Source organism: Grampus griseus (genome assembly GCF_964374135.1).
Source record: "Grampus griseus genome assembly, chromosome: 3".
NCBI lineage: Eukaryota > Metazoa > Chordata > Mammalia > Artiodactyla > Delphinidae > Grampus > Grampus griseus.
The window spans coordinates 134,848,049-134,874,201 of NC_139019.1; the positions used below are offsets into that span (position 1 = coordinate 134,848,049).

A 26,153-nucleotide genomic window follows, 5' to 3' on the forward strand; every position below is an offset into this window, starting at 1 on the left:
CCAAAATGTGACAGAATCATGAAGCATGAGCAAATGCTGTTAGAAAATTGGCACTGGGGTTTCCCTGGTGGTGCAGTGGTTGAGAATCTGCCTGCTAATGCAGGGGACATGGGCTCGAGCCCTGGTCTGAGAGGATCCCACATGCCACGGAGCAACTAGGCCCGTGAGCCACAACTAACTGAGCCTGTGCGTCTGGAGCCCGTGCTCCACAACAAGAGAGGCCACGAATAGTGAGAGGCCCACGCACTGCGATGAAGAGTGGCCTCCGCTTGCCGCAACTAGAGAAAGCCCTCGCACAGAAACGAAGACCCAACACAGCAAAAATAAAATTAATTAATAAACTCCTACCCCCAACATCTTCTTAAAAAAAAATAAAGAAAGAAAAATGGTACTGATGGACTTGTTTGATGCAGGTTGCCACAAACGTTCAATTTGTAAAAAAAACTGCAATATCTGCAAATCAAAGCGAACCCCAATAAAACAAGGTACGCCTGTACATGAATTAAAGCAAAGAGAGACCCAGCTTTTCAAGAGTTTATGAAACTTTCAATATAAGGAATACTTGCAAATGTCTTTTTCTACAGCCAATTTTTGACGTATCAAATTAGTTATTTAAATTATCCAAGTATTGATTTTCCTTCTCAGGATCATACTACACTCTACCTTGATATAACTAGACTGGAGTGACTGCTGGAAAATATTTGCAAATCATTTAACTGAGAAGGCACTTGTATCTAGAATATATAAAGAATTCCTACAACTCAATTTTTTAAAAAAGACAACCCAATTAAATAATGGGCAAAGGATCTGAATAAACATTTCTCCAAGGAAAACTTACAAATGGTTAATGAACACGTGAAAACATGCTCAACATCACTAGCCATCAGAGAAATGCAAATCAAAAGCTCAATGAAATATCTCTCCACGCTTACTATGATGGCTATACTGAAAAAGACAGATATCAACAAGTATTAGCAAGGATGTGGTGAAACTGGAACACTCATACACTGCTGGTGGAAATGTAATAGTGCAGCCACTTTAGAAAATAGTCTGGTAGTTCCCCAAAAGTTTAAACATAGATACTATATGATCCAGCAATTCCACTCCAAGGTATATGCACCCCCCACACAAAAAGGACACCTACACAAAACCCACAAATGTTCATTCGTATCAGCCAAGTAGCAGAAACAACTCAAATGTCCATCAATGGATGAATGGATAAACAAAATGTGTTATATTCATACAACAAAATATGATATGGACAGTAAAATGAAGTAATGATACATGCTACAACATGGATGAACCTTGAAAACATGCTAAGTGAAAGAAGCTAGGCAGAAAGGATCACATACTATACAATTCAATGTATACGAAATGTCCAGAATAAGCCAATCCATAAAGACAGAAAAAAGACTGACATGCATAGGGCTAGGGGAAGGGGATTGGTAGGAAATTGGAAGTGACTGCCGATGGATACAGGGTTCCTTTCTGGAGTGATAAAAATGTTCTAAAATTGTTTGGGGTGATGATTTACACAGTTCTGTGAACACATTCAAAACCATTGAGCTGTACACTTGAAACAGGAATGTGAATTATATCTTAATAAAGCTGTTACTTTTTTAAAAAGATACTTGTTCAGGAAGCTGCCACATGAAATATGAACCTTTATGCTTTTTAAACTAAAAAATTCAGCCTTAATAGTCTATAAATGAGACACCTTCAAGACACAAAATTTATTAAACGTGACATTTTATTAATAATTCAAGGATTAACACATCTTTGCTAATCTTTTTGAGATAGTACCATGTAGTGTAAATTATACTAAAAAGAGAAATACTAAAATATTCCATAACTTGAAATTTGTTAGTTTAACATCAAAACTAACTCCATAAGATAGGCATTGTCTTACTTTACAGTTTCGAAGAATCAACTTGCCAGGGTAACATATTTACTAAGTAGGGAAACTACTTCATATCCTACTGATTGTAAAACTAATTTTCTTTCCACTAACCATGCTATTTCCCTAACAGGACAGAACTAGGAATCCAAAAACCTGGATTCAAGTTAAAGTCTGGGATCATGCCTTCCTAGATGTTGGCCAATTTCAGTTTTTTCATCTGTAAATCTCAAAGGATTATAAGAAGGATCAAAATGAAATAAAAAACAAGAAATGTTTTTGCACACTGTAAAATTTTATTACAATTCTTTTTACTGTTTAAAATAAATATAAATTTTCTGATAATGAAAACAAACTTTAAATATTGGAAAAAACATTCCTATAAACTAAAAGTAAAACGTTGAAATTGGCAAAGAAAAATGGTTAGAAAAAGGCTTTCTTTATCTCTGACACTGTTAGGGTCCCCTTTATCCCTACATAACAGAATTTTGATCTCTCTAGAAAAGCCTGGATGATAATACTGCAGATAAAAATAGAGCTACAAGGTTTTAGCCATCACTACATCACTAAACCTCATGGAAACAAAAAAAACATAAGGGGAAAGTGCTGGTTCACTGTTCTTTCACCAGGAATTATAATAACATATAAAAATAACAATTTTAATAGCTCTACCTTCAACTTTCAGATTTCTTTGATTAATCATCAAAATCCTATCAACTCTAAAAAGCTAGCATTATATAGCTATACCATGGAATACCCTGCCATGAAAAAAAATCATTTTTTAAAGACTAACAACACAGGAAAATGCTCACAAAACATCGCTGCATAATAAAAGCAAGACATAAGGAAGTTAAAATTCACTGAGCACTATGATGCGTCAGAAATTTTTTTTTTGCGGTATGCGGGCCTCTCACTGTTGTGGCCTCTCCCGTTGTGGAGCACAGGCTCCGGACACGCAGGCTCAGCGGCCATGGCTCGCGGGCCCAGCCGCTCCGCAACATGTGGGATCTTCCCAGACCGGGGCACGAACCCATGTCCCCTGCATTGGCAGGCGGACTCTCAACCACTGCGCCACCAGGGAAGCCCTACATGCTTAATCTTAATGAATCTTTATAATAGCCCCTTAAAATATTATCAGCATTTTACAGGTGAAGAAACTGAGATGTACCTTTCTGATAAGTGACACTAAGGTTACAGAGCAGTAAATGAGAAACATGGATTTGAACCTATCCAATCCCCATCCGTTCTTCCAAAAGATATGTCATTCTTAGGTGCCCAAACACTCATTTTACACACTAAAATGGTGACTAAGGAGCCCATACTCTAACTACTGCATTATACTCCCTAGATACCATTTTTATTTAAAAATGAATAAGTTAAGATAGGTTAGTGTCTCCAGCTTGAGCTGAGATTCAGAAGTGTCTGGGTAAGGCCACAGGAACAGACTGTGTCAGGGTTTGGGGCTGGTGGTCCTGGAATGGGAAGGATATCCTGTTGTCTGAATCAGTGCTGGCCCTTGGACTCCTAGTCTAGGCTCTATGGAGAAAGATGCTGCAGGAAAAGGCTCAAGTTGGTCCTGTGAAGGAGGCTAAGAAACAGGGACATACTTGTGTGACACGAAATTAGAAAAGCCGAGAGTAAAGCAGCTTGATTTGAAACACTGTGACAATTACAAACACGCAGCACTGCTCTTGCAGCTCCATATTTTGCAATTCTGACATCCAAGAACATACCCTGGGCAAGGATAGCCGCAGAAGTTAAAGAGTAAGATGCCACCCTCCAGGTACCATTTTGAGCAGAAGAAATCAACCAGATAGGAACAGAGGAGAGGAATCTGAGAAGACTGAGTTTCTGGGAAATATTTGGGGGACTTCAGGAAATAACTAGATGAAATAAGGAAGATGGCGGTCCTGCTTCAGCAAGAGGGACCAAGAGTCAGTGACTGTTAGTAATTGTCACTCTTTTGTACCCAATGAAGTGGTGAAAAGTAGAAGGTATTAAAAAACTGGAAGGAAATAACAGAATCTTAACAGGTCTATCTCAGGGTGGCATAATTTCAGGTGATTGCTACTGCCTTTAAATTTTCTATATTTCCCAAAAACTGCCTACAGCGAACAGTATAATTTTATAATCAGGGGGAAAAAGGTTTTTTAAAAGTCAACCATTCAATTCTAGTAATACAAAAATGCTATTTCTAAGATTAAATTTCAAACGTACACCAAAATCTGTGTTTCAAACCTCTAGAAAATTATATCTTGTTATATATGCAAAGTAACTGCCACTCTTCTTAGAACTGGGAGTACATTTTGTTACAGTTATACATTTCAATCAAAACAAAAGAAGTATTGTACCCACAAAACTTATTCTACCCCATTACATTTACTGTTAACAATATTAACAATTTTAATATTGTTTCAAAGTAAGAAGCTCATATTCATTGGTAGACCAGAGTCTTAAAATTTAGGACCAGCAGACCAAGACAAACAGACAATACTTCTAAAGAGGCAGAAGTTCTGAGCTATACAATTAACCTCATGAAATAATTTATATCAATCATCCACTATATACATGGTTGCACCTTACGCTGATAACTCATGCATCATAAACCGACTTCCTAAAATGATGACAGTAATGAAGTCCATAATTGTTAAATAGTTCCTATAGCCTGTCTTTGGATATTCTTTTCTCAGGTAATAAAGAAAAGCTCATGGGTATCTTTGTAAACATACCCTTAAGGTCCATTTCATAGTAAGACTGTTTGTAAAAGCAGAAAAAAATTTTGAGACATAATCCCAGCTATTAATCCTGTATGATAATATTCATTTAGAAAACAAGTATCAAAAATAAAAATCTGTTTTGGATACCTACCAAAGCCTCAGTTTCTTAACAGTGTTCATGAAAAGTATTTTACTGGTAAAGGAAAACTTTAAATTCAGTCATACATTTCAAAAATGGCTCACATTCTTACCTGGAGATTTGATGTCCAGCATAGAGGAGCAGGGCAGTCAAAACATATAAGTAAAGCTGAACCAGATGCTGCCTGGGCAAGGTTAGTAGCACAACACTTAAGATATAACCTGTAGTAGAAGTTAAGAGAAATACAAATAAAATTCGATTCTAATTTAGTCTTCCAGTTAATTACAATAATAAAAAGAGCTTGAAGTAAATTACTTCCCAATTAGGTTTCAACAACTTTGAGCTTTTTTACTTCACTACCAAAGCAAGTTTAGGACAGCAAAATCAGTATGGATTTTTCTATTAAAAATATAAAGCATTTTTCACTTCCTTTGTAGATTTTTCTACTTTATAATCACATATAACACCCAAAGGTACAAGAGGATTACTCCATCATCTACCTTTCCTTGTCTCCTTATTTCTTCTATGCCATTTCTCTCATTCTCTAGTCCAAGAAGAACTGAGTGTCTTACTGTCCCTCTCTATGATTGCGCCTTCTGTGACTCAGCTTTTATTTTTCCAACTCCGAAGGACCCTCTACCTCCTATATCTTCAATCATTCCCCTGACACCATCCTCACCTCTCTTTTCAAAGGATGTGCAGGGCTCTTCTCCCTAGTCTTAAAGAAAAACTTCTCTCCACAGATTTCTCCTTTTCCAGTTACCTATTTTTCTCATTCCACTGACAAATGTTATAAATTATCTGTACCAAAGCCTCTATTTTCTAACTATTATTCCCTCTTTACCCTTTACAATCTTAGATCCTCTACAAATCCCCTTTTCTTTTCTCTAAAGAAACTTGAAAGTCAACAATTACCTACTTGACAAATCTAAGACTCAAGTTTAATCCTTGTCCCAGCATCTGAAGCAACTGACCTCAAAACTTATTCTCTAGGGCTTCCCTGGTGGCGCAGTGGTTGAGAATCTGCCTGCCAACGCAGGGGACACGGGTTCGAGCCCTGGTCTGGGAAGATCCCAAATGCTGCGGAGCAACTGGGCCTGTGAGCCACAACTACTGAGCCGGCGCGTCTGGAGCTTGTGCTCTGAAACATGAGAGGCCGCGACAGTGAGAGGCCCACTCACCGCGATGAAGAGTGGCCCCCGCTTGCCAAAACTAGAGAAAGCCCTCACACAGAAACGAAGACCCAACACAGCCATAAATAAATAAATAAGCTTTCATTTAAAAAAAAAAACAAAAAACTTATTCTCTGGCTCTGTGACGTGGATTTCCTTTTACTCTCTAAATCCTTCTCTCTACTTTCTTTTCACCCTCTCAAGTGAACATAGAAAATTTAGTTCCTGAACAACTTCTATTCTCTATATAAAGTATCTAGCTCAAAGAATCTATTTTCTTGTTTCAAATATACCATTCCAGATGACACGATAGTTCTGAGAACCCACTACATAAGCAAAAAACCTTTAATCATTTCCTATTCTAAGTAGACATCTCGTAGCTCATGATGCCTGAGATATACTCCACTTAAATGTCCTCATATACAATGAGTACAAATCCTCCTCCCTCAACAAGCTAGCTCACCTCACCCTCTTTCACTCTCCTAAATCCCATTCACTCTGACTCAAACCTGAGTCCCCTGTTATCACCCAGTCCCACTGAGTCTTCCTCAACAGATCTCTTACGTTACCCCTCCTTTCCAGACCCTATGCCCCATCTTAATCCGCTCTGTAATGTAATAATTTATTGATACTAATTGCTATTTTTCTTTGTCTCTTCCCATCCTTATCCATCCTATGCTTTGTTACCAGGGTAATATTCCCAAAACTATCACTTTCATTGACACAACCCTCTTGCTCTAAAACCTTCAAAAGTATTGAACCTCTCAGTGTAACATTCTATGTCTTGCAAAAATCTGATCCTAGTTTATTTTCCCCTTATGAATGAGTCTTTATTAGGGCACAGATGTCCCTTCTTAGCACCTAATGTCTCGCTCAGGCTGAATCGATCATACTTAAAGCTAAACAAACAGGAGTGGTGCTAGAGACTACAGACTTCCCACACATCCTAACTTCAAGAACAACCCAGCAGAAGCCAGAGATATATATTTCTATTTGCTTTTCACTTCTTAAAATAATTTCCCCAAAATAATTATGTTAATCCCTATCTCACAGGACCTTAGAAGTATTTAAAAGGATATTTATTATATCTAGCAAGCATTTTTACTGTTTGTGGCTGAAGGATTTTCTAATCAGTCTATTGCATGAAACGTTTCCTTAAATTCTTGACTTTTAATGAACTATCATTTTCCTTTCCATATATTATCTTTCCCTTCTCCAGCACATCTCATAAAATGAGCTCTAGATCATCTAGATCGAACATACTCATTTCATTCATTCTTTCAATTATTCAGTCATTCAACCAACATTATTATGTGTAAAGTATGATCCATATGCATTCCTAGACATGGAAAATCCAAAGAAAAAATAAAAAGATTCACAGTCTAGTGAAAAAACAAACAAGAACAAAAGTATGATACATTACTGGTGCTCTATTAAACAAAAATTAGAAGGGCTATGGTTAAGTGATTAAGTTTGACCTGGACCTCAAAGAATGAAAGGATCTTTACTAGGCTAAGAAAAGGGGGAAACATTCTAAGAAAAAAGAACACAGCAGGTCCAAAAGCCATGAAAGCACGAAGGATATTTTCAGGAGACAGTAAATTCTATAGGCTAGACTAAATTCTGGTGTAAACAGAAAGAGTATTGGGAGGGTACTGGGAGATGATGCTGATAGAACTGGTGGCTAAAGCCTCAGTATAAAGACTAAAATATGATAATAAGGAGCTTAGCCTGGGCTAATGTTCTCAGATCCTTTAGATACCATTTTGGTGAGGTAAGAAAACAAAAAACAACAAAAACCCTATGGCTCACCTATACCCCCATTTTCACAATCCAGTGAAAAAATAATTCTGTGATAATAAAATATATCACACAAGAAGATTTTTGAGAGATTATGAATACTTATGCTGATATAAGAGCAGTAGGAATAAATCATCTGAACTACAATAAACAGTTGATCCTTGAACAATGCCGGGGTTAGGAGCACCAACCCCTCCCCCTCCTCTTCAGTAGAAAACCTGAGTGTAACTTTACAGTTGGCCCACCGTATCCACAGTTCCACACCCACGGATTTAACCAACTGTGGATCATGTAGTACTGTAGTACGTATCTATTGAAAAAATCCACATATAAGTGGACCTGCACAGTTCAAGGGTCAACTGTATACATAATCTAATTATTTGAAAAATACAAAACTACTGCTGATGCAAATAGGCATCACTATTCATGCTACAGGATTATCCAAACAGAACACAACAAACTAAATTGATAATGATGAAGCTAACCCAACAGTAATGCATAATTAAAAAGCAAGACTGGCAGTATTTAAAAATGATGACCTGCTTAAAATAACATTGATGAATCTTCCTAACAAAATATAGAAATTTCTGCTATTTAAAGGATTATTTTAGCAGTGGGGGAAAAAATGAGGACATGGAATAAAACAGTAGCTTTGAATATAGAGTTGGCAGGGTCAGCTATGAGATACATATTCAAATAGGTCTTAGTGGTGATCTACTGGTGAGTGGTTGAGAACAAGGAAGTGAAGATGGTTCTGATGTTTTTAGCTTAGATAATTGAGAGGATGGCTTTGCTATTAAGACAGGAAATACACAAGAAGGAAGAGGATTGAGTTGAAGTAAAGATGATGAGTTCAGTAATAAGTTGAGGTGTCTGTAGAATATTTAGGTGGAGATATCTAACGTTAGTTAGAAATTCATTTATTCAGCATCAGGCACTAGCTCAGTACTGGGAATACTGAGATAAAAGACAACCCCAATCCTACCTTAAAGGAGTTAACAATCTAGTTAGGAAGATAGATGAGCATATGGACCCTTAGAATTCAGCACAATAAGTGCTATGGTGGAGGTACGAACTGGATACCGTGGGATCAAAGAGGAGGAACACTACCATAGACTAAGGTGCTCAAAAAAGCTGTGAAAAATGTAGATAGAGATTTGTAGCCAAAACTATGTGAAATCACCCAAACAACAGAAGATGAAAATTAAACACAAATTCTGGAATATCAAGACTAAAGAAGTCCAAAGAAAAAAATACAGCAAAAGAGTCAGAAGGAATGGTCAATAAGTTAGAAGAATCCAGAAATATTTTTAAGAAAGAGAAAGTGGTCAACAGCTTCACAAACATGGAAAGGTCTGCAGAATAGGGATATAAATGAAGTCTGAGTTTTACATGTTAGGTCACTAATGATTTTAGTGACTGCAGTTACAACAGAACTATTCTCACATCCACTCTTTCCTTTGCTATTGCTACCATGCTAGCTCTGGCTCTCATTACCTCTTGCCTAAAATCCTAATTGGTCTTCTTACCTCCAGTTTCTCCCCTCCCCAACCCATTACCCTATACAACATTGCCTAATCAATTTTAAGATGCAGCTCACCTGCTCTAAATTCCTTACTGACCCATCATTAGCTACCAGATTAAGCACAATACCTAACATCTGTATTCAGGGCTTTTCACAAATGGCCCCATTCTTCCTTTACAATATTATTTCTATTCCCCTTTTCATATCTCATATGCTGCAAAACAGTTCTATAATTAACATTCCACCAATTACATCTGGACAGTCACTTTTCTTTGTTGTTCTCAGACAGAACCAACACTGGAAAGCTTCTAAGTTCAAAGGTACAATTATACTCCATAAGCACAAACATTAACACTGCTCACCTTGATTTTTAAGCTCTTAATAACAAACAATTAGAGGCTATAAAGGGGAAAAAAACTTATAATAGTAATAAAAAAGATAAAATACCTAGGAACAAACTTAACGATAAGCCTAAGACCTATATAAAGGAAACTTTAAAACACCCCAGAAGGACTCAGAAGAAATCTGAACATAGCAAGTCTCTCTGTGTTAAGGAAGAGTTAGCATCCTTAAGTTCTCTCTTCATCCTAACTTAAAATTTTAATAGTTTGCAATCTCAGCAAAGAGGTCAACAGGGTTGTTTTTGGAACAAGATTAGATAATTCTGAAGTTTATATAGAAAACTGATAATAACAAAAAAACTCAGAGAGGGAAATAAAGAAAAATGAAGAGACTAATTCTATCAGACAGTAAAATATAATCTAAATCCTCAATAATAAGAAACTAAAAAAACAGAAAAATGTTTAGAAATGGAATAAAACACACTGTACAAGCAGATAAATTCTAAATGGAGCAAAAGACTTAAATGTAAAAACAAAAATAATGCAATAAAACATGACAATTCTTTATAAACTCAAAAACAGAAAAGGCTTTTTTAAATTGATTCAAAATCCTAAAGCTACAGAAAAAAAATGATAAATTCAATCACATAAAATAAATTCTGCATGTCAAAAAAATCTTAAGCAAAATCAAGAGAACTGAAATTGGAAAATATAATTCCAACTCATCACACAGGGTTTATTTCCCTTATACCAAACTCCCATAAATTGGTAAGAAAAGGCTAACAAACCCATAGAAAAGTGAGCAAGGGACATGTACTGACAACTCTCAGAGGAGGAAATACGTTTTTTTAAAACACGTGAATAAATTCAATCTCACTCATAAGAGAAATACAAATTAATACTACATTAAAAAACAACCATTTTTCACTTACTGAGCAGCCAAATACTAAAGTTTGATAACTCTGTTTTGATAAGGATGTAGGATTTCAGGAACTCTCATCCACCATTTGTGGAGGTACAAAATAGTAAAATCCTATGGAGAGCAGTATCAGTCAATAGTACAAATGTATATATACTCTTTAACCCGGCAGTTTCACTTCTAATAACTTATCCCAAGGCTATATTTGCACCTGTTGAAATGATGGCTATACAAAATTATTTAGTACAACACTGAATGAAACAGCAGAAGACAGAAGCTATCTAAAACGTCCTCCAATGAAGTAATTCGTGCAATAAATTACGGTACAGCCATACAAGGGTACTATGCCACTATGAAACAGAATTGGAGGGCTGGGGGGAGAGTGAGGCCTCAACAGTTAATCAGAATCTTAAGATTTGGCAGAACAGATAGTGTCAACGTAAAAAAACAGTAAATATCTAAAAACAGCAGTTATGGCTCTATGATACATCATTAAGTTAAAAGTTTCAGAAGAGTAGTATTATGCTATCATCTGTACTAAAAAGGGAAATATATACATTTGTACTTCTATATTATACTTACATTTATATACCAATATATCTTTATATTTACTTATACATGCATAAAAATATCCATAGAATTATACACAAGGAAATAAAAAGAGCTACTTGTTGGGACTCAAAGTGAGAACTTAGTGGATGAGGAACAGAGATAGGAGGAAGGCACTTTTCACTGTGTACCTTTTATGCTTTTTGGTTTATGAACCATAAACTACCAATTTAAAAAATTTATTTAAGGGTGAAATTCTGTAAACTGGAACATTACATAAACACTACATAATACTGACACAGAGGTTACTCTAACCAAAAAACTGTTCAAGCTGAAAATATCTACTCATGTAATCACTGAGCTTACTCCACCATACCATGTAATTAAATGTATTTAAGGAGGCTCAATTGGGGCGTCCCTGGTGGTGCAGTGGTTAAGAATCCGCCTGCCAATGCAGGGGACACGGGTTTGAGCCCTGGTCCAGGAAGACCCCACATGCCGTGGAGCAACTAAGCCCGTGTGTCACAACTACTGAGCCTGTGCACCTAGAGCCCGTGCTCCGCAACAGGAGAAGCCACCGCAATGAGAAGCCCGCGCATCGCAAGGGAAGAGTAGCCCCTGCTCTCCGCAATTAGGGAAACCCCACGGACAGCAACGAAAAATAAATAAATAAATAAGAATAAAAGACGACTGAAAGCCTCCAAATTCTATCTGAATGAGGCTAAGCTTGTAAAAGTATTGATGTCTTTCCTTAAGGAGGGCAGAAATTCCAATGATCTGTCCTTTGTTTTTATTTGCATAAAACTGTATTTTTAAATAAATAAATAAATAATAAATTCTTAAAAAAAAAAAGAAGGCTCAGTTGAGTTCCCAAAGTTATAAGCTGGTGAGTATGAACTACAACTGTACTAGGACCCATACAATTTCTGCAATTGATGTTTCTGGTTATTAGGCAGCTGTTTTTATAATAAATATTTCAATCTATTCAGAAATAATACATATGATAACCACATTTTTTTTTTTGCGGTACGCGAGCCTCTCACTGTTGTGGCCTCTCCCATTGTGGAGTACAGGCTCCGGACGCACAACCTCAGCGGCCATGGCTCACGGGCCCAGCCGCCCCGTGGCATATGGGATCCTCCCGGACCGGGACACGAACCCGTGTCTCCTGCATTGGCAGGCGGACTCTCAACCACTGCGCCACCAGGGAAGCCCCGATAACCACATTTTTAAAACCACAGTACGAATTACTTTAGCTGATCAAGCTAAAACTCTAAGCCAAGTACCCAACTGTTCTACTACAGACTGGAATTATTTTCCATATATTGGCTAACATACAAGCCTTGAATAAAGGGCTGAGAATTAGTGTTTTGCAGCATAAAAGAACCTTCTCATTTCAGAGACTTTCCCAAGGTAGTGCCAACTAACAGAGATGAGTTTATTGTACCCAGATGTTCTGCCTCTCGTGCACTGTCTTTTCTACTATACCATACTCCTTCCCACAATGGCTTACTTGGTAATCTCTTAGAGCTGTAAGGGGTTCTCAGGGCTAAGCTCTGAAACGCAGAAAGTTCTTTTATAGATTAAAATAAGTCTCATAGAGACAGGACAACCCTTAACAATTTTATAAAGATAACCTTCACAAATTTTAAAAAGATATACTTGCTGACAATTCTAATAATAAAAATATTAATAAAACCACTACAGTACATCATTCACACCACATCTTGAATTATAAAACAGCAATGTTAAATGAAAATATATTGTTACTATCATTACATATAAAACAAAAACTAACCTAAAAATTAAGAATCATGACTTTTATTCTAGATGGATTTTATCTGCTTCCTGCCTGTATCTCTTGACTTTAATTTCTTTAACCTTTAACTCTAATTTCTTTCCACATTATTTCTACCACTAACTCCAAATCATATCAATTATATTTCAAGGAGTACTTTAATATTATAATATCATTTTCCATATTTCATTTAACTGAAATGAATACTTTATCTTCAAATGATACTAATGTTTTAGAACAATAAAAATACTGCATTTTAAAAAGCTTACTTTCTGAATTACTACCAAACCCCAAAATAATGACAAATTAGAACAGGCCAAATGCCTGGAAAGGTATTTCCTGTTATTTATTTTATTCATATTAAAATCTAAAATGTTTTCTTCTATGTACATCAATTATATCTTATAAACCTAGAAGAAAAAAATAAATAAAAAAATAAAATGTTTTCTTCTGCCTTCTAGTTTCATACAGTAAAATCCAACACTATCTGTTTTCCTCTACCCCTAATAATTCATGTGCAGTTGTAAGACAAATAAGACTATAAACAAGATTCATACTCATCGACTATATTACTGTCATCTCAATGTAAAAGGACTTCATTTTACCCAAATTTAAGAATATTCAAAGACATAAAATAAATCAGAATGCTCACTAGAAGCTTAAGAAAGATGCTGTAGACACTTACCTACATAATGCATATTAAGAGCCAAATACTTATACTGGAAAAGAGGATTGTTATTGAGGCTACTCCTCTGGATCTGCTGGAAGAAGGAGCTGACATCCCATCTGTACAGGACATCCAACAGCATGATGCTTGGCACCCGCAGGGCCACATTTAACACTGCCTCCAGTTTCTCCTTTGCAGCCATGTTTTTTTCTTGGAGCAGACCTAAAATTCAGGAGATACAATATATAAAAATAAGTCACCTCAAATAGCTTTCAGATATCCTCTTATCAATCTAATGGATTCTCACATACTACACAAAAACTATGTTACAATGTAAAAAAAGCTCCTTAGACACATCTACTACTTCTAGATATTTAGGAAATAAGCTTTGTATTGTGTTTTCACATGGACTCTCTCAGGTCTGCTCAACTTTAAGACTCTGATGAAATGTTCAGACCTCAAAATGTGTTTATAAAAAGCTCCTGGGCTTCCCTGGTGGCGCAGTGGTTAAGAATCCATCTGCCAATGCAGGGGACATGGGTTTGAGCCCTGGTCCAGGAAGATCCCACATGCCGCAGAGCAACTAAGCCCGTGCGCCACAACTCCTGACCTTGCGCACCACAACTCCTGACCCTGCGTGCCACAACTACTGAAGCCAGTGCTCCTAGAGCCCGTGCTCCATAACAAGAGAAGCCACCACAGCGAGAAGCCCGCGCGCCACAACAAAGAGCAGCCCTCGCTCGCCGCAACTAGAGAAAGACTGCACACAGCAACGAAGACCCAACGCAGCCAAAAATAAATAAATAAATAAATAAATCCCATAAGCTGCGCGGCATGGTCAAAAAAAAGCTCCTAATTCCAAATTTAGGCATTTAACAAAACACCCTATAAGAATACTGTAACCTTTGTCCAATTACCTTGAAAAGAAAAATTCACTCCTATAAAGATCTTTGAGATTTATGCAGCTTTTAAAAAAGAGGGCAAATTTTAAAGTTATTACATGAAAAAGCCTAAGTTACTCAACAAGCATTTCATGATTGCACATTTAGCACACAGCTTCTCGTAGTCTATCCTTTTCCTTATTACTTAAAATCAAAACTGAAGTACTGAATTTACGTGATATAGATACAGTTCAGAGAACTCATGATATAGGTAAAGATAACATTATTTGCAATATTGTTTCCTTGAATCATTAAAATTAAATTCTTAGTCTGAAATTCCCACAATCTGCCTTCAAAGTAGGAAAAAGCTCATTAAATTCTTCCCCTGACACACCAACATGCTGGCACATGGAAGAAGTCAGGCATTGTGAGTCTGCAGCCTGTGTCTTTGCTTAGCTGTTGATTACTAATGGTGGAATGGGGAGAAGAAAAAAAAAGAAAGGAAATGAAGGATCTCCCAGACAATCTACTATTTAAAAGGACAATTTGGCGTAATACTGCTTTATATGATACAGATGCAAATTAATCCAAGGAATTATAGACAAGAGAACAGAACAAACTAAAGTGGTAAAGGACAATTTTAGGACTAATGATAATTCTAGATTGTTGGCTCTGACAATATTCTTTTAAGAACTTTGCTGAGAAAGCAAAACACACTTCTAGCTTTGGCAGTAATTTCAGACATTACAGGACAAATGAAAACATTGATTTCTGAAGAAAATTATAGTGACAGATTGCTATCCTATGGTTAAATATTTGTCAGTATTTCCATTTCACCCTCTAATTTTCATAGCTTCCTAGCTCAGATAGCTGGGGGAAAAAAAGGCAGCTCAACTTAGCAAACGATTAATATAAGTTTTTCAATCACTTAAAAACTGATTTATTATATATCATTCCCACTACCCAAATGTTATGTATATCCTATCAATAATGTAGAATTAACATTTTTATAAATAAGAACTATAATTCTGATTACTTTAAAAGAACAAGACTGCTTTAATAATTTTCCTACATAAGAAAAAGATAATATTGTGAGAGAATCACAACCAAATAGCTGTGTCCTAAGGAGAAAAAAGCACTGAGAAATAAAATCTCTAATCAACATTTATTACAAATTATGCCATTTAGGAACCTAAATTTCTCAAAGCTCATGATATCATAAAGAAAAAAATATATATTCTGGGAAGAAATACACCAAAATATTCACATTAACATCCTTCCAACAGTGGCCCTGGCGTGGTTTTTATTTCCCTCTATCTTTTTCTGTTTGCCAAATGTTTCAGTATACCCATGTATTATTTGGTGGGGAGCAGCCAACTTGAAAAAATAAATTCTTGGTAAAAAGTGTAATGTAATGTGCCTAAGCTAACTAGATGACTTAAGGAAATACACAGAAAGTAACTACTTACTCTGGTGGTCAAACTGATAACTGAATGCACTCTTGGAGTTCATTTCAAAGTACACAAATGGGGCTTCCCTGGTGGCGCGGTGGTTGAGAGTCCGCCTGCCGATGCAGGGGACACAGGTCCGTGCCCCGGTCTGGGAAGATCCCACATGCCACGGAGCGGCTGGGCCCGTAAGCCGTGGCCGCTGAGCCTGTGCGTCCGGAGCCTGTGCTCCACAACGGGAGAGGCCACAGCGGTGAGAAGCCCGCGTACCGCAAAAAACAAAAACAAAATACACAAATGATAGATTTTTCTCACAAACCACCAGTCACCAGTGTGACTGGACCTAGGTAAAAATATCACTGACAGGCTTTATTCTATAATGGAAAAGTATTTTTCCATATTCTAGAATCCAATATAAATCACTACTGCTTTTGTAAGTAACAACAACAACAAAAAGAGACAATTACTGAGTTAATACTTGTGGTCCAGGACTTTGCTGGTGGCGCAGTGGTTAAGAATCCACCTGCCAATGCAGGGGACACAGGTTTGAGCCCTAGTCTGGGAAGATCCCACATGCCACGGAGCAACTAAGCCCACGTGCCACAACTACTGAGCCTGCGCTCTAGAGCCCGCAAGCCACAACTGCTGAAGCCCGCAGCCCTAGAGACCATGCTCCGCAACAAGAGAAGCCACCGCAATGAGAAGCCTGCACACCGCAACAAAGAGTAGACCCCACTCATTGCAACTAGAGAAAGCCCGCGCGCAGCAACGAAGAGCCAACGCAGCCATAAATACATACATACATACATACATAAATTTTAAATATTCGTGGTCCATATGTATTTCATCTGACTTAGAGCCTTTGTACGTTTTTAATGTTTTCGTTATTTTTAACTGTGCCCACTTCACTATTTATTGTAGTTCTTACAGGGGTAAAGAAAAAATTTAAACCAATCCTGCATTAGAAATCAAAATTTGAAATGCTAAGGAAAAAATCTCCCAGTTCTTACAGAGGACCATATTTCTATTACAAAAGGCCATTATCAGAATGGTATACATTCCCTCTTAATTACCACTACTTCTGCCACACAAACAGAAGAATAAAAAGAAAATCTTGGGTTCCTAAAGCTATTGATACAGAAGAACGTCCAAGACAGATCCCTAAACTCTACTGCCTGCAGAGAACGAAATATCCCCTTTAATAACAAATATATTGCTTACTAAATGTTTCATTTATTTCTGTATATGAGTGATATTTCAGTACATCGCTGGCAAACTGGCCATGTATAGGGAGGGACATGGAGGAAACAAATATAACACATAGAAAACCAAATCTAAAATGTTACCCACAAGAGCTGTGGAAAAAAAAGAGGGGGGAAAAAAAAACACATTTTGAACCTTTCTACAGCAGAAGTGCCACATGATAGGGTGGTGACCATCACAGATAAATACCATACACCACACTCCAGCACCACACACTAAACCAACACCTAAACAAAATGTTGAAATATATCTTACTTGCAGATACCTGAAATCACTCACACGTGCCAAATGACTAACTTAAAAACATGAAATAAAAATGGAGCCTTCTCTACTGGGGTAAAGAGATTATTATACCACTAAGATGTTTGGTTCAAGCCTAATTTATCTTTTTCTTAGATTTGTTAGTGCTAATGAGCATATTCTAAGTCAGAGGGAGCTCAAAATTCTCTTAAAACCAAAACAATACCAAATAAGCCTCAAAAATAAGCACAAGAGCTGAAGGCAAAGAAAATTCAAAGGCCTGACACTCTCTAAAGCCAAATATATAAGATACTTCCTGCCTTGTTCAGTTACGTACATTTTGCTTTCTGTGCATGATTTTTTTTTAACATCTTTATTGGAGTATAAGTGCTCCACAATGGTGCAGCAGTTTCTGCTTTATATCAAAGTGAATCAGTTATACGTATACGCATATCCCCATATTTCCTCCCTCTTTCGTCTCTGTCCCACCCTCCCTATCCCACCCCTCTAGGAGGTCACAAATGTGCATGATTTTTAAATTTCCTCCTTGAAATGTGGAAAGAACTGGGAAAGTAACACTCCACCACACCATCTCAGAAAGTAATGAAAACTAAATGCGACTCATAGATGCTTTACACAGTAAAACAGCTTTAAAGAAAAAAATCCATCCTTTCTTTCCAATAACGGCAAAAAAAAAAAAGGCTCAACAAAAGCTAACCAAAAAGAGGACCAAACGATTTCATTAAATGACATTCCCAGGCTTGGAAGCAGCAAATTGCTACTTACAAACACAAGAATGCCCTGTACAAGTATAACATTGCACAGTTCATCCTTCATGTTTGTGGTTAGGAAACACAGGGGGCCTCATTCTACACTTCCCTGAAAACACTACATTTTGGTTTTGAATATGAAGAAATCAAACAAATCATCAACAATATGAAAAAACCTAAGTTTTTAAAGTCATAGCTCTTCTCATCTGCTGAAGAATTATGTTAAATAAGAAAAAGAAATGAAAATGTTATCTTACCCAAAAAATGAACAGAATTCACATCTCCTGGACAAAACAAAGAATGCCATATAATCCAATTTAAAATTATTCAGTAGAGTATTAGATAATTTAATGCCGAAAGTTTTTACACCTTTTTCCCTCAGCACAGAAGAAAAACTATCATTCATCATCAATCCCCTTTCTTTGTCCAATCCAATTTGAAAAACAAAACAAAATTCTACCATCAGCTAAAGCCAATCTTCAGAAAGACAGATTTTCTGGCTGTCCATATCCCTGAAAATGTCAGAGGGCAGAGCAAAAACCTAAAATCATAAGTAAACTCAGCCAAAAACTTAGATACCAGGGAGAAGAACGCACTTCTTACATAAGCATTGGCACACGTTTTAAATATAGCTGGTCCTCCCCACTCCCACTCATTGCTAGCTAACTTTGTATGTACCTGATTTCCACATAAACTACTAGCAATTCTGTGGTTTCTGGTCATCTCCAAATCGACAAAGATAGGGAGTCCACTCTGAATACAAGGGCCATCCTTCAACTTAAGCAGCCAGACAGAGGAAATAAAAACTGCTATCTCTGTCATTGGGCACTCAGCCTGGGTCATGACTGCAGCTCCGACAGCTCATCCTTTGGGCAGGATTCAAGATTCACCAGAACTGCACAGTCCGTATTTTAAAAAATAAAAAGACACACAGTCCCTCTCCTTTCCTTTCAAACTAGTTTCCTGTTTACTGCAGACTGAGATGCAAAGCCATCCATTAATCTTTGATGCCTTCTCACTGCAAAGCCCCCTTCCTCTCTCCCCGCACCTCCTCCCCCGCCCCCCACGCCTGCTGATCTCAGTTGCGTTTGAACTATAGTAACCCCAACCCAGCTCGCTGCAAAGCAGGCGCTGCCGCGGGGCTAAGGGATTACGTCCACAAAAACTCTGCCAGGAGAGAGGCCCGTGCCAGGGAGCTCCCCTCCTGTCTGGCCAAGGGTGCTGGCTCCGCCGCGCCACGCACCAAAAAGATTCTGAAGAAAGACACGGGCGAAGTTCTTCATCCCTGAAGACCCATTGATGAAGGAGGGCAAGGGTCTCGGGGTCCTTGGTTGGTAAAAGCATAAGTGGAGGGGGATGCAGAAAGGATGGCAAACGAGAGAGTAAGCGATGGGGACAAAAAGGGATGAGGACCCCTTTTACTGTAAAAAAAGGACTGACAGACGCGATGCAGAGCAAATGGGTCCCCAATTGAAGAATGACTTGGCAGGCCTTTCCGCACCCCCAAACAACCTCAAACCGAATGAAAGGGGAGAAGCTGAGTTTGGGGCTGCGTAAACCGAAGAAGACTAGGGTGAAATAAAAGAGGGAGGGAAGCTTGTGAGCAAAGTGGACAAAAACGAAAAAGAAGGAAAGTTGGAAGTGGGAACTGGAAGAAAGGAGCTAGAAAGGAGCAGCTAGGAAAGGGGCAGCTCAGGAAGGGGCTTACAAAAGGCCCCGAAATGGGGTACTGGAGAGGCGATGGGGGAGCGCTCGGAGTGAGGGCATCTTAGGAATGCCGGGGGAGATGAGAGATAGCTCCAGGAGGGTGGAGGGTGGAAACGCGGCAGACAAGGCCCGGGAGCCGGGAAAGGGGGCTCTAAGCTGGGCCCCGGGAGGGGAGGGCAGAGTCGGAGACAGCCTAAGGGGGGGCCAAGAGGACGGCGGGAGGGACTGGCGGTTGGGAGGGAGAGAGGGGCGCTGCGGGTGAAGAGGGGATGTGGACGCCGCCGAAGCTTGGGAGAAGAGGAGGGAGGCGAACGGGGGAAGGGGAGAAGGGGGAGAAGAGGACAGAGCGGGCGACTGGATGGGGGAAGGGAGGAGGGAAGGGGAAGCGGGGTAAGAGAGGATGTGGCACGCGGACCGGGCACCGGGATAGGAATGGGCCGGCCGGGGCGGAAGGCTCGGTCACCTCAGGCTGCGGCCTCCTTCCCCGCGGGGCAGCGCCGCCGGCGGACAGACGGACTCCGCAACTCCCCGGCTCTCTCGCCTGCCCTCCTCTTCTCCTCGGGCGGCGGCGGCGGGGGCCGGGACGGCGGGGCTCACAGCGGCGGCTCCTCCGCGCCAGGCCTTGGATGCAGCGTCTTGGGAGGCGGTGGCAGCGGCGGCGGCAGCGGCCCGACCCGTGCGGTCACCATCGTACGCGGCGGCAGGCGCTCGCGGGCCGAGCTCTTCAGCAGCCGGCGGCGGCCATAGCCTCTTTCGTTCACTCCTCCAGCCCCCGGCGCTCTGCGGCGGCTGTGGCCGGGCTCTCGCGCTCTGCGCCTGCGCGCGGCGCTGCCAGCGCGGCGCGCCCCTCCCTCGCACGGGCGCGCGCGCGCACACGCGGTCACTCGCAGTCTCTCTGGCCGAGTGGTTCCCGCGCCGCCTCCGGTAAGTGGGCGGGAGACACAAGCCTCCCGCAGCCCACACAGGCGGGCTCCCGCCGCAATGGAGACGCGTACCACGCCGACATCTGCACGCGCACTGTGACACGCGCCATTCTGACACGTGCTCTTTCACACTCCCCAAACATCAGGAGCCACACGCGCTCACACCTATACTTACCTGACAGGACCACGTGGGAGAGTTAGTTAGAAGGGTTGATCCTCACCCGATGCAGCCGCAGAGTAGCAATGATGCCAGAATTTTTTTTAACCCCCTTACTGACTGGCCTAGACTGTCAACTCCTTAGCGTCAGAGACCACATCTGTGATGGCTCAGCAGTGCCTAGCACAGAATAGGCGCTCAATAAACTTCTGTTGAATAAGTGAGTGGATGTATGAATAAATGAATTAGACCTATTCACTATCTGTAATTTTAAAATTCCGACCCCTTGGTTTAAAGAATTTGTTCAAAGAATTTTACTGTAGTATGAAATCAAGTAGTATGTGTTTGTCTTTTAGTCCACAGTTAAAAACAGATTAGTGTACACACCCCCTTCCCAAGGTTAGGAAATCCATTTGTTCTGTCCAAGTCCCTAGCACTGACCAGCATTCCTACCTTAATTTAAATGTGAACACACCTTGTGCAGCAGGAACTGTTCCACACTTACCCAGGATACAAAGCCTGAAACACGTTGTGCACAGAATGAATCAAGGATGTTGCTGGTCTTCTGGGCTTTGGCAGGACTCCTTATTCTCCAGTTTTTCTACTTTCCTGCCTCACCACGACCCTCCACAAATGCCCTCTCCCTCGGCCCCTTCCCAAAAATACCCCTACACTGTTCCTTGCTTTGTCTTTGGTTAGTTCCTAGAGAGCCAGTTGCTACCAGAAACCAGTCTGGCCTTTGAGGTTGGCAATGCCTACATACACAGAAGATACACACCTAATAGTGGATAAAATGTTGCCACTAGATTGGAGCATCTTGAAATTGTAAAGCCTCAACTTCTGTGTGTTAGAAAAGAAATTAACATCCTTCAACCTAGATTCGTGTTGCCGGCTCTCCTTGGAAATTCAAGCCTCTGGCTTCTGTACTCTAAACGATAAATCCCCAATCCTGAGCAACCTTTGTATCTGGCTAAAATTGTAAATGCAAACTCAACATTTAGCAGATGTAATTCCTGTAGGCATCAATCAATCAAATTCAGAGTAACTTCCCTTCCACCAGTTTGATATCTCTATAGAAAACAAGTTTTTAAAATTCCTGGGAATTGCATTAACTCTTTATAGCCCCCTTTCATCCTGGTGCCTTAGACTACTTAAGATTAATCGTGAAGCCTGCTACATTGCCAGGAGGCAGTTTTATGAGTCTCTTTATATAGCCTGGTAAATGAGAAATTACAGAGGCCACATGACTAATGACTGGAGTAGGAAACTGCCCAAGATAGCAAGGCCTTTCCTTTGATTTCCTCCCTGTTTTAACAATTTTACTACTGACTCAGTCAAGAAAACATAAGGCCAGAAACAAGATTACAATGAAGTCAAAACCTATATAAACAGATTCGAACTGGATTTATTTATTCTACTAGGGTGAATTACAGAATCTTGACAGTATTATTTTAGCATTGTTACTGGATTTGTGTGTTTTGTTTAAATGGAGGAGACGCCTACCTCAGCTCTCACCTTTCCTTTTTTAAAGGGAAAAACACATTGGTGCGAAGCCCTATAACCCTCACTGTAAGTTCTCTGGACTGGTAAAAGCAGGAAAAAGTCACGTGTCTTTTTCACATTTGATTTTTACAGCAGCTTCCTGTAAAACGCTGGAGCTCAAAACAAGCAAAGAAAATTACTCTGGTAATTAAAGGGTTACTGCTGTTATTGCTGCTAATCCAGTTTCGGGAAAGCTCCACATAGCCAGAAACAGGTAACCAAATCAAACTAAAGAGAAAAGCAGAGGGAAAAAGAACAGGGGGGTGGGGTATTAGAGAGGACTGCTCAAATAAAAGAAAGCAATCACAGTGCAGAGTAAGTACTTTCTAGAGGCACCCAAACCCACACAATCAGGAAAGGTCAGGAGAAAAACATGGTAAGTACCTGGAACCAAGCTTAAGGAAATACCCAAATGCCACAGCTTAGTCATAGAAGGAATTAGCTTCATGTGCTAGAAGGAAAGAAGTGGAGTGTTAATGACTATGGAATAGTCATAAACAGTTCAGGTTTCTAAAGGTTATCTTACTGTTCACTAACTGTATTCAACATGGAGGAGGAAGTCAGTTCCAAGTTTGGAAGAGCGCATATTTTTTACAGTTGAAGCCATTCCAAAAGGCAAGTCTCTGAATTCCTTATAGAACCAACTCTTGCTAATAATCACATAGAAATACTCCTTTGGTTCCAACCTGCAGATAAGCGGTGGCCAGTTATGCCCTGCCTTTTAGATCCAGAGATAAAAGCTCATATACCAGACTTCACATAATGGGGCCAAAATCCAAAGAACTTGGATAGCCAACATTGGAAATACGGGGAAAGGAAAACTTTCATGAATTCACTTATTCACTCACTTTATTCATTCCTGATGGTTTCTGGGAACTTCAAGGGTTTTCTCTGTCCAATTCAAAGAGTTAACTCTCTAGAATAGCAGAGTCTTGATATATAAAATCTCATTCAACCTGGCACCTCCACAGTTTGATTTTGAAAGCCAATTCTAAGAGAAAAACTATAGTTTTCTCCGGTAACATGGGTCAGTAAAGGGGAGAGTCACTCTTTTTGAGATATAATTGAGATATAATTCACATACCATACATTACACCTATTTTAAATTGTAAAATTCAGTGGGTTTTAGTATATTTACAGAGTTGTGCAGCCATCACTGCCATCAATCTTGGAACATTTTCATCACTATCTCCCTTCTGAAAAAATCCCTGCATCCATTAGGAGGTCACTCTCCCTTCCCCCTAGCCTTAGGCAACCACTAATCCTTCTGTCTCTACAGATTTGCCTATTCTAGGCATTTCGTATAAATGAAGTAATATAAGATGTGGCCTTTCACATCTGGCTTATTTCACTTAGCATGATGTTTTCAAGGTCCATCCATGTTGTAGTATATATAGGTACTTCATTTCTTTTTATTGCCAAATAAAATTCTATTGTTTGAGTATACCACATTCCATCTATCCATTCATCAGCTGATGGACATTTGGGTTGTTTCCACTTCTTGACTCAGAAATAGAGCTGCTATAAACATTCATGTACTATAAGCTTTTGTGTGAACAAATCTTCATTTGCCTTGGGTATATACTTAGGAGTAGAATTAAATTGCTGGGTTATATGGTAACTCAATGTTTAACTTTCTGAGGAAATGCCAGACTGTTTTTCAAAGTGGCTGCTCCATTTTTACATTCCCACCAGCAGTGACAAGGAAAGATTTACTCTTAGATTCAGATGCCCCCTACTTGTTAGATGTGGGACCCTGCGCCAAGTATACAAACGCCTCCATTTGTCATCTGTAAACAGGAATAATGATAGTATCTACTTCACAAGGTTATAATGAAAAATAAATGAAACAATGTATGCTAATATTCCTGGTACAAAGTAAGCCCTCAGTAAACGTTATTAGTTCCCTTCCTTCTGCCTTTGGTATTTGGTTGGCAACATTTATTCTGTAATAAAGTCAGATAGAGATAAAATTATAACTCCCTATTAACAATGCGATGCATACACATAGTTGGTGCTGAGTAAATATTTTTCATGGATAGTTGGAAAAGCAATAGCACTTGTATATTGTTTTTTTTGTTTGTTTTTTTTTTTTGCGATACCCGGGCATCTCACTGTTGTGGCCTCTCCCGTTGCGGAGCACAGGCTCCAGATGTGTAGGCTCAGCGGTCATGGCTCACGGGCCTAGCCACTCCGCAGCATGTGGGATCCTTCCAGACTGAGGCACGAACCCGTATCCCCTGCATTGGCAGGCGGACTCTCAACCACTGCGCCACCAGGGAAGCCCTGTATATTGTTTTAATACCAAAATAAATTTATTTTTTTCTACCTCTTGTGGAACTAAGACCTAGACTACAGGAGGAAAAAGCATAGAAACACATCAGCTTTTTGTTTGGTCAAGATTTTTTAGATTTTCCCTCAAACATTTTTTTTTTATTTCCCCAACTTTTTATTTTGAAGTGTTTCAAATATACAGAAAAATTAAAAGAATATTACAATCATCGCTCACACACTCACCATCTAGAATCAACAATTGTTAAAGTTTTGAGCATTTGCTTTATCTATATGTGTGTGTCTTTTGTTAAGCTATTTGAGAATAAGTTGCATACATCAACACATTGCACCCCTAAATGCTCTAGCCTGCCTCTTCTAAAAATAAGAGCTTTTTCCAATATTACCAAATGCCATTACCACACTTAAGAAGATAAGGTATAAGTCCCTAAATCTTTTACTGTCCAGCCAATACTCAGTTTTTCCAAGTTCTCCTTGAAATATCTTTTACAGATAACTAGAACAAAGATCCAGTCAAGATCTTTTCTAACCTAGATCCAATCAAGTTTCACTCATTGCCTTATTGTTATGTCTTACAAGCCAGCTTTGCTTTTAATCAGTCTGAGCGCTTGTGACTATTTTGAATCTCTAACATCAGCAGAGAAAAAAAATGTTTTGTTGTTGTTTTAAGATTTAAGCTCAGCTGGTGTACCTCTATCCTACCCAGCCACCTTCTTTGTCTTGATTCTGAGTAAGCCTGAGATGGTTAATAGTATAAAACTGTGTGTTACTTTTGAAGCATGATAATATCCAACTAAACAGAATGGATATTGATTGTCGTAGACATTACTTATTTTGCCTCCTCAATATCTATTTCTCTCTCTCTCTCTTTTTTTAATACTACCTTGAATGTTCTAGCCATGTAGCCTATTGGTTATTGGCCATGGATGGATCCATCAGTTTATCCTATCTCCCATAGTGATTAGTCCAGGGAAGGATCCATGACCCAAGTCAAGCCAATCAGGGAAGACACAATAGGGCTTATGACTGAACTATTGAGAGAGTAAAGTTTCTCTTTCCTGCTAGACCTAAAGAAGGAATCCTATAATTTCATGGACTACAGGCAGCCATCCTGGATCCAAAAGGGAAGAGCCAGTCTGAAAATTTTCCAGAGGAAGTAAAAGAACCCGAGGCGTAAAAAGAAACCAGGACCTGGTCACAGTGTATAAGCACTGATCTAAGCCTCATCTGCAGCCAGCATGTCCACCCCCTATTCTTTAATTATATTAGTCAATAAATTATCTTTTTTGCTTAAACCAGTTTGGGTTGTGTTTTCTGTTATCTGCAGTGAAAAAAGTCCCAAGGCCTTCAATCCTTTTAATTTGCTGATCAGTATAATATGCTGTTATGAAGATAAGGAAGTAACT

At 39.2% G+C, this 26,153-nt stretch overlaps 1 protein-coding gene across 2 annotated transcripts in view; it reads right to left on the reverse strand.

The window, feature by feature from the left end:
- Positions 1-20,401, reverse strand: part of RNF145 (ring finger protein 145) — a 65,782-nt gene extending 45,381 nt beyond the window's left edge. Inside the window, exons 1-3 of one of the 2 annotated variants that reach the window (XM_082650539.1) lie at positions 20,297-20,401; positions 13,543-13,746; positions 4,866-4,974 (exon numbers count right to left, since the gene is read on the reverse strand). In XM_082650539.1, the coding sequence (XP_082506665.1) occupies positions 4,866-4,974; positions 13,543-13,726 (293 nt within the window). In that variant the 5' untranslated portion in view covers positions 13,727-13,746; positions 20,297-20,401. Of the gene's footprint in view, positions 1-4,865; positions 4,975-13,542; positions 13,747-18,804; positions 18,910-20,296 lie in introns of those variants that run through there. The other variant, XM_082650538.1, reaches the window with a different exon arrangement.
- Positions 20,402-26,153: the final 5,752 nt, after the last annotated feature.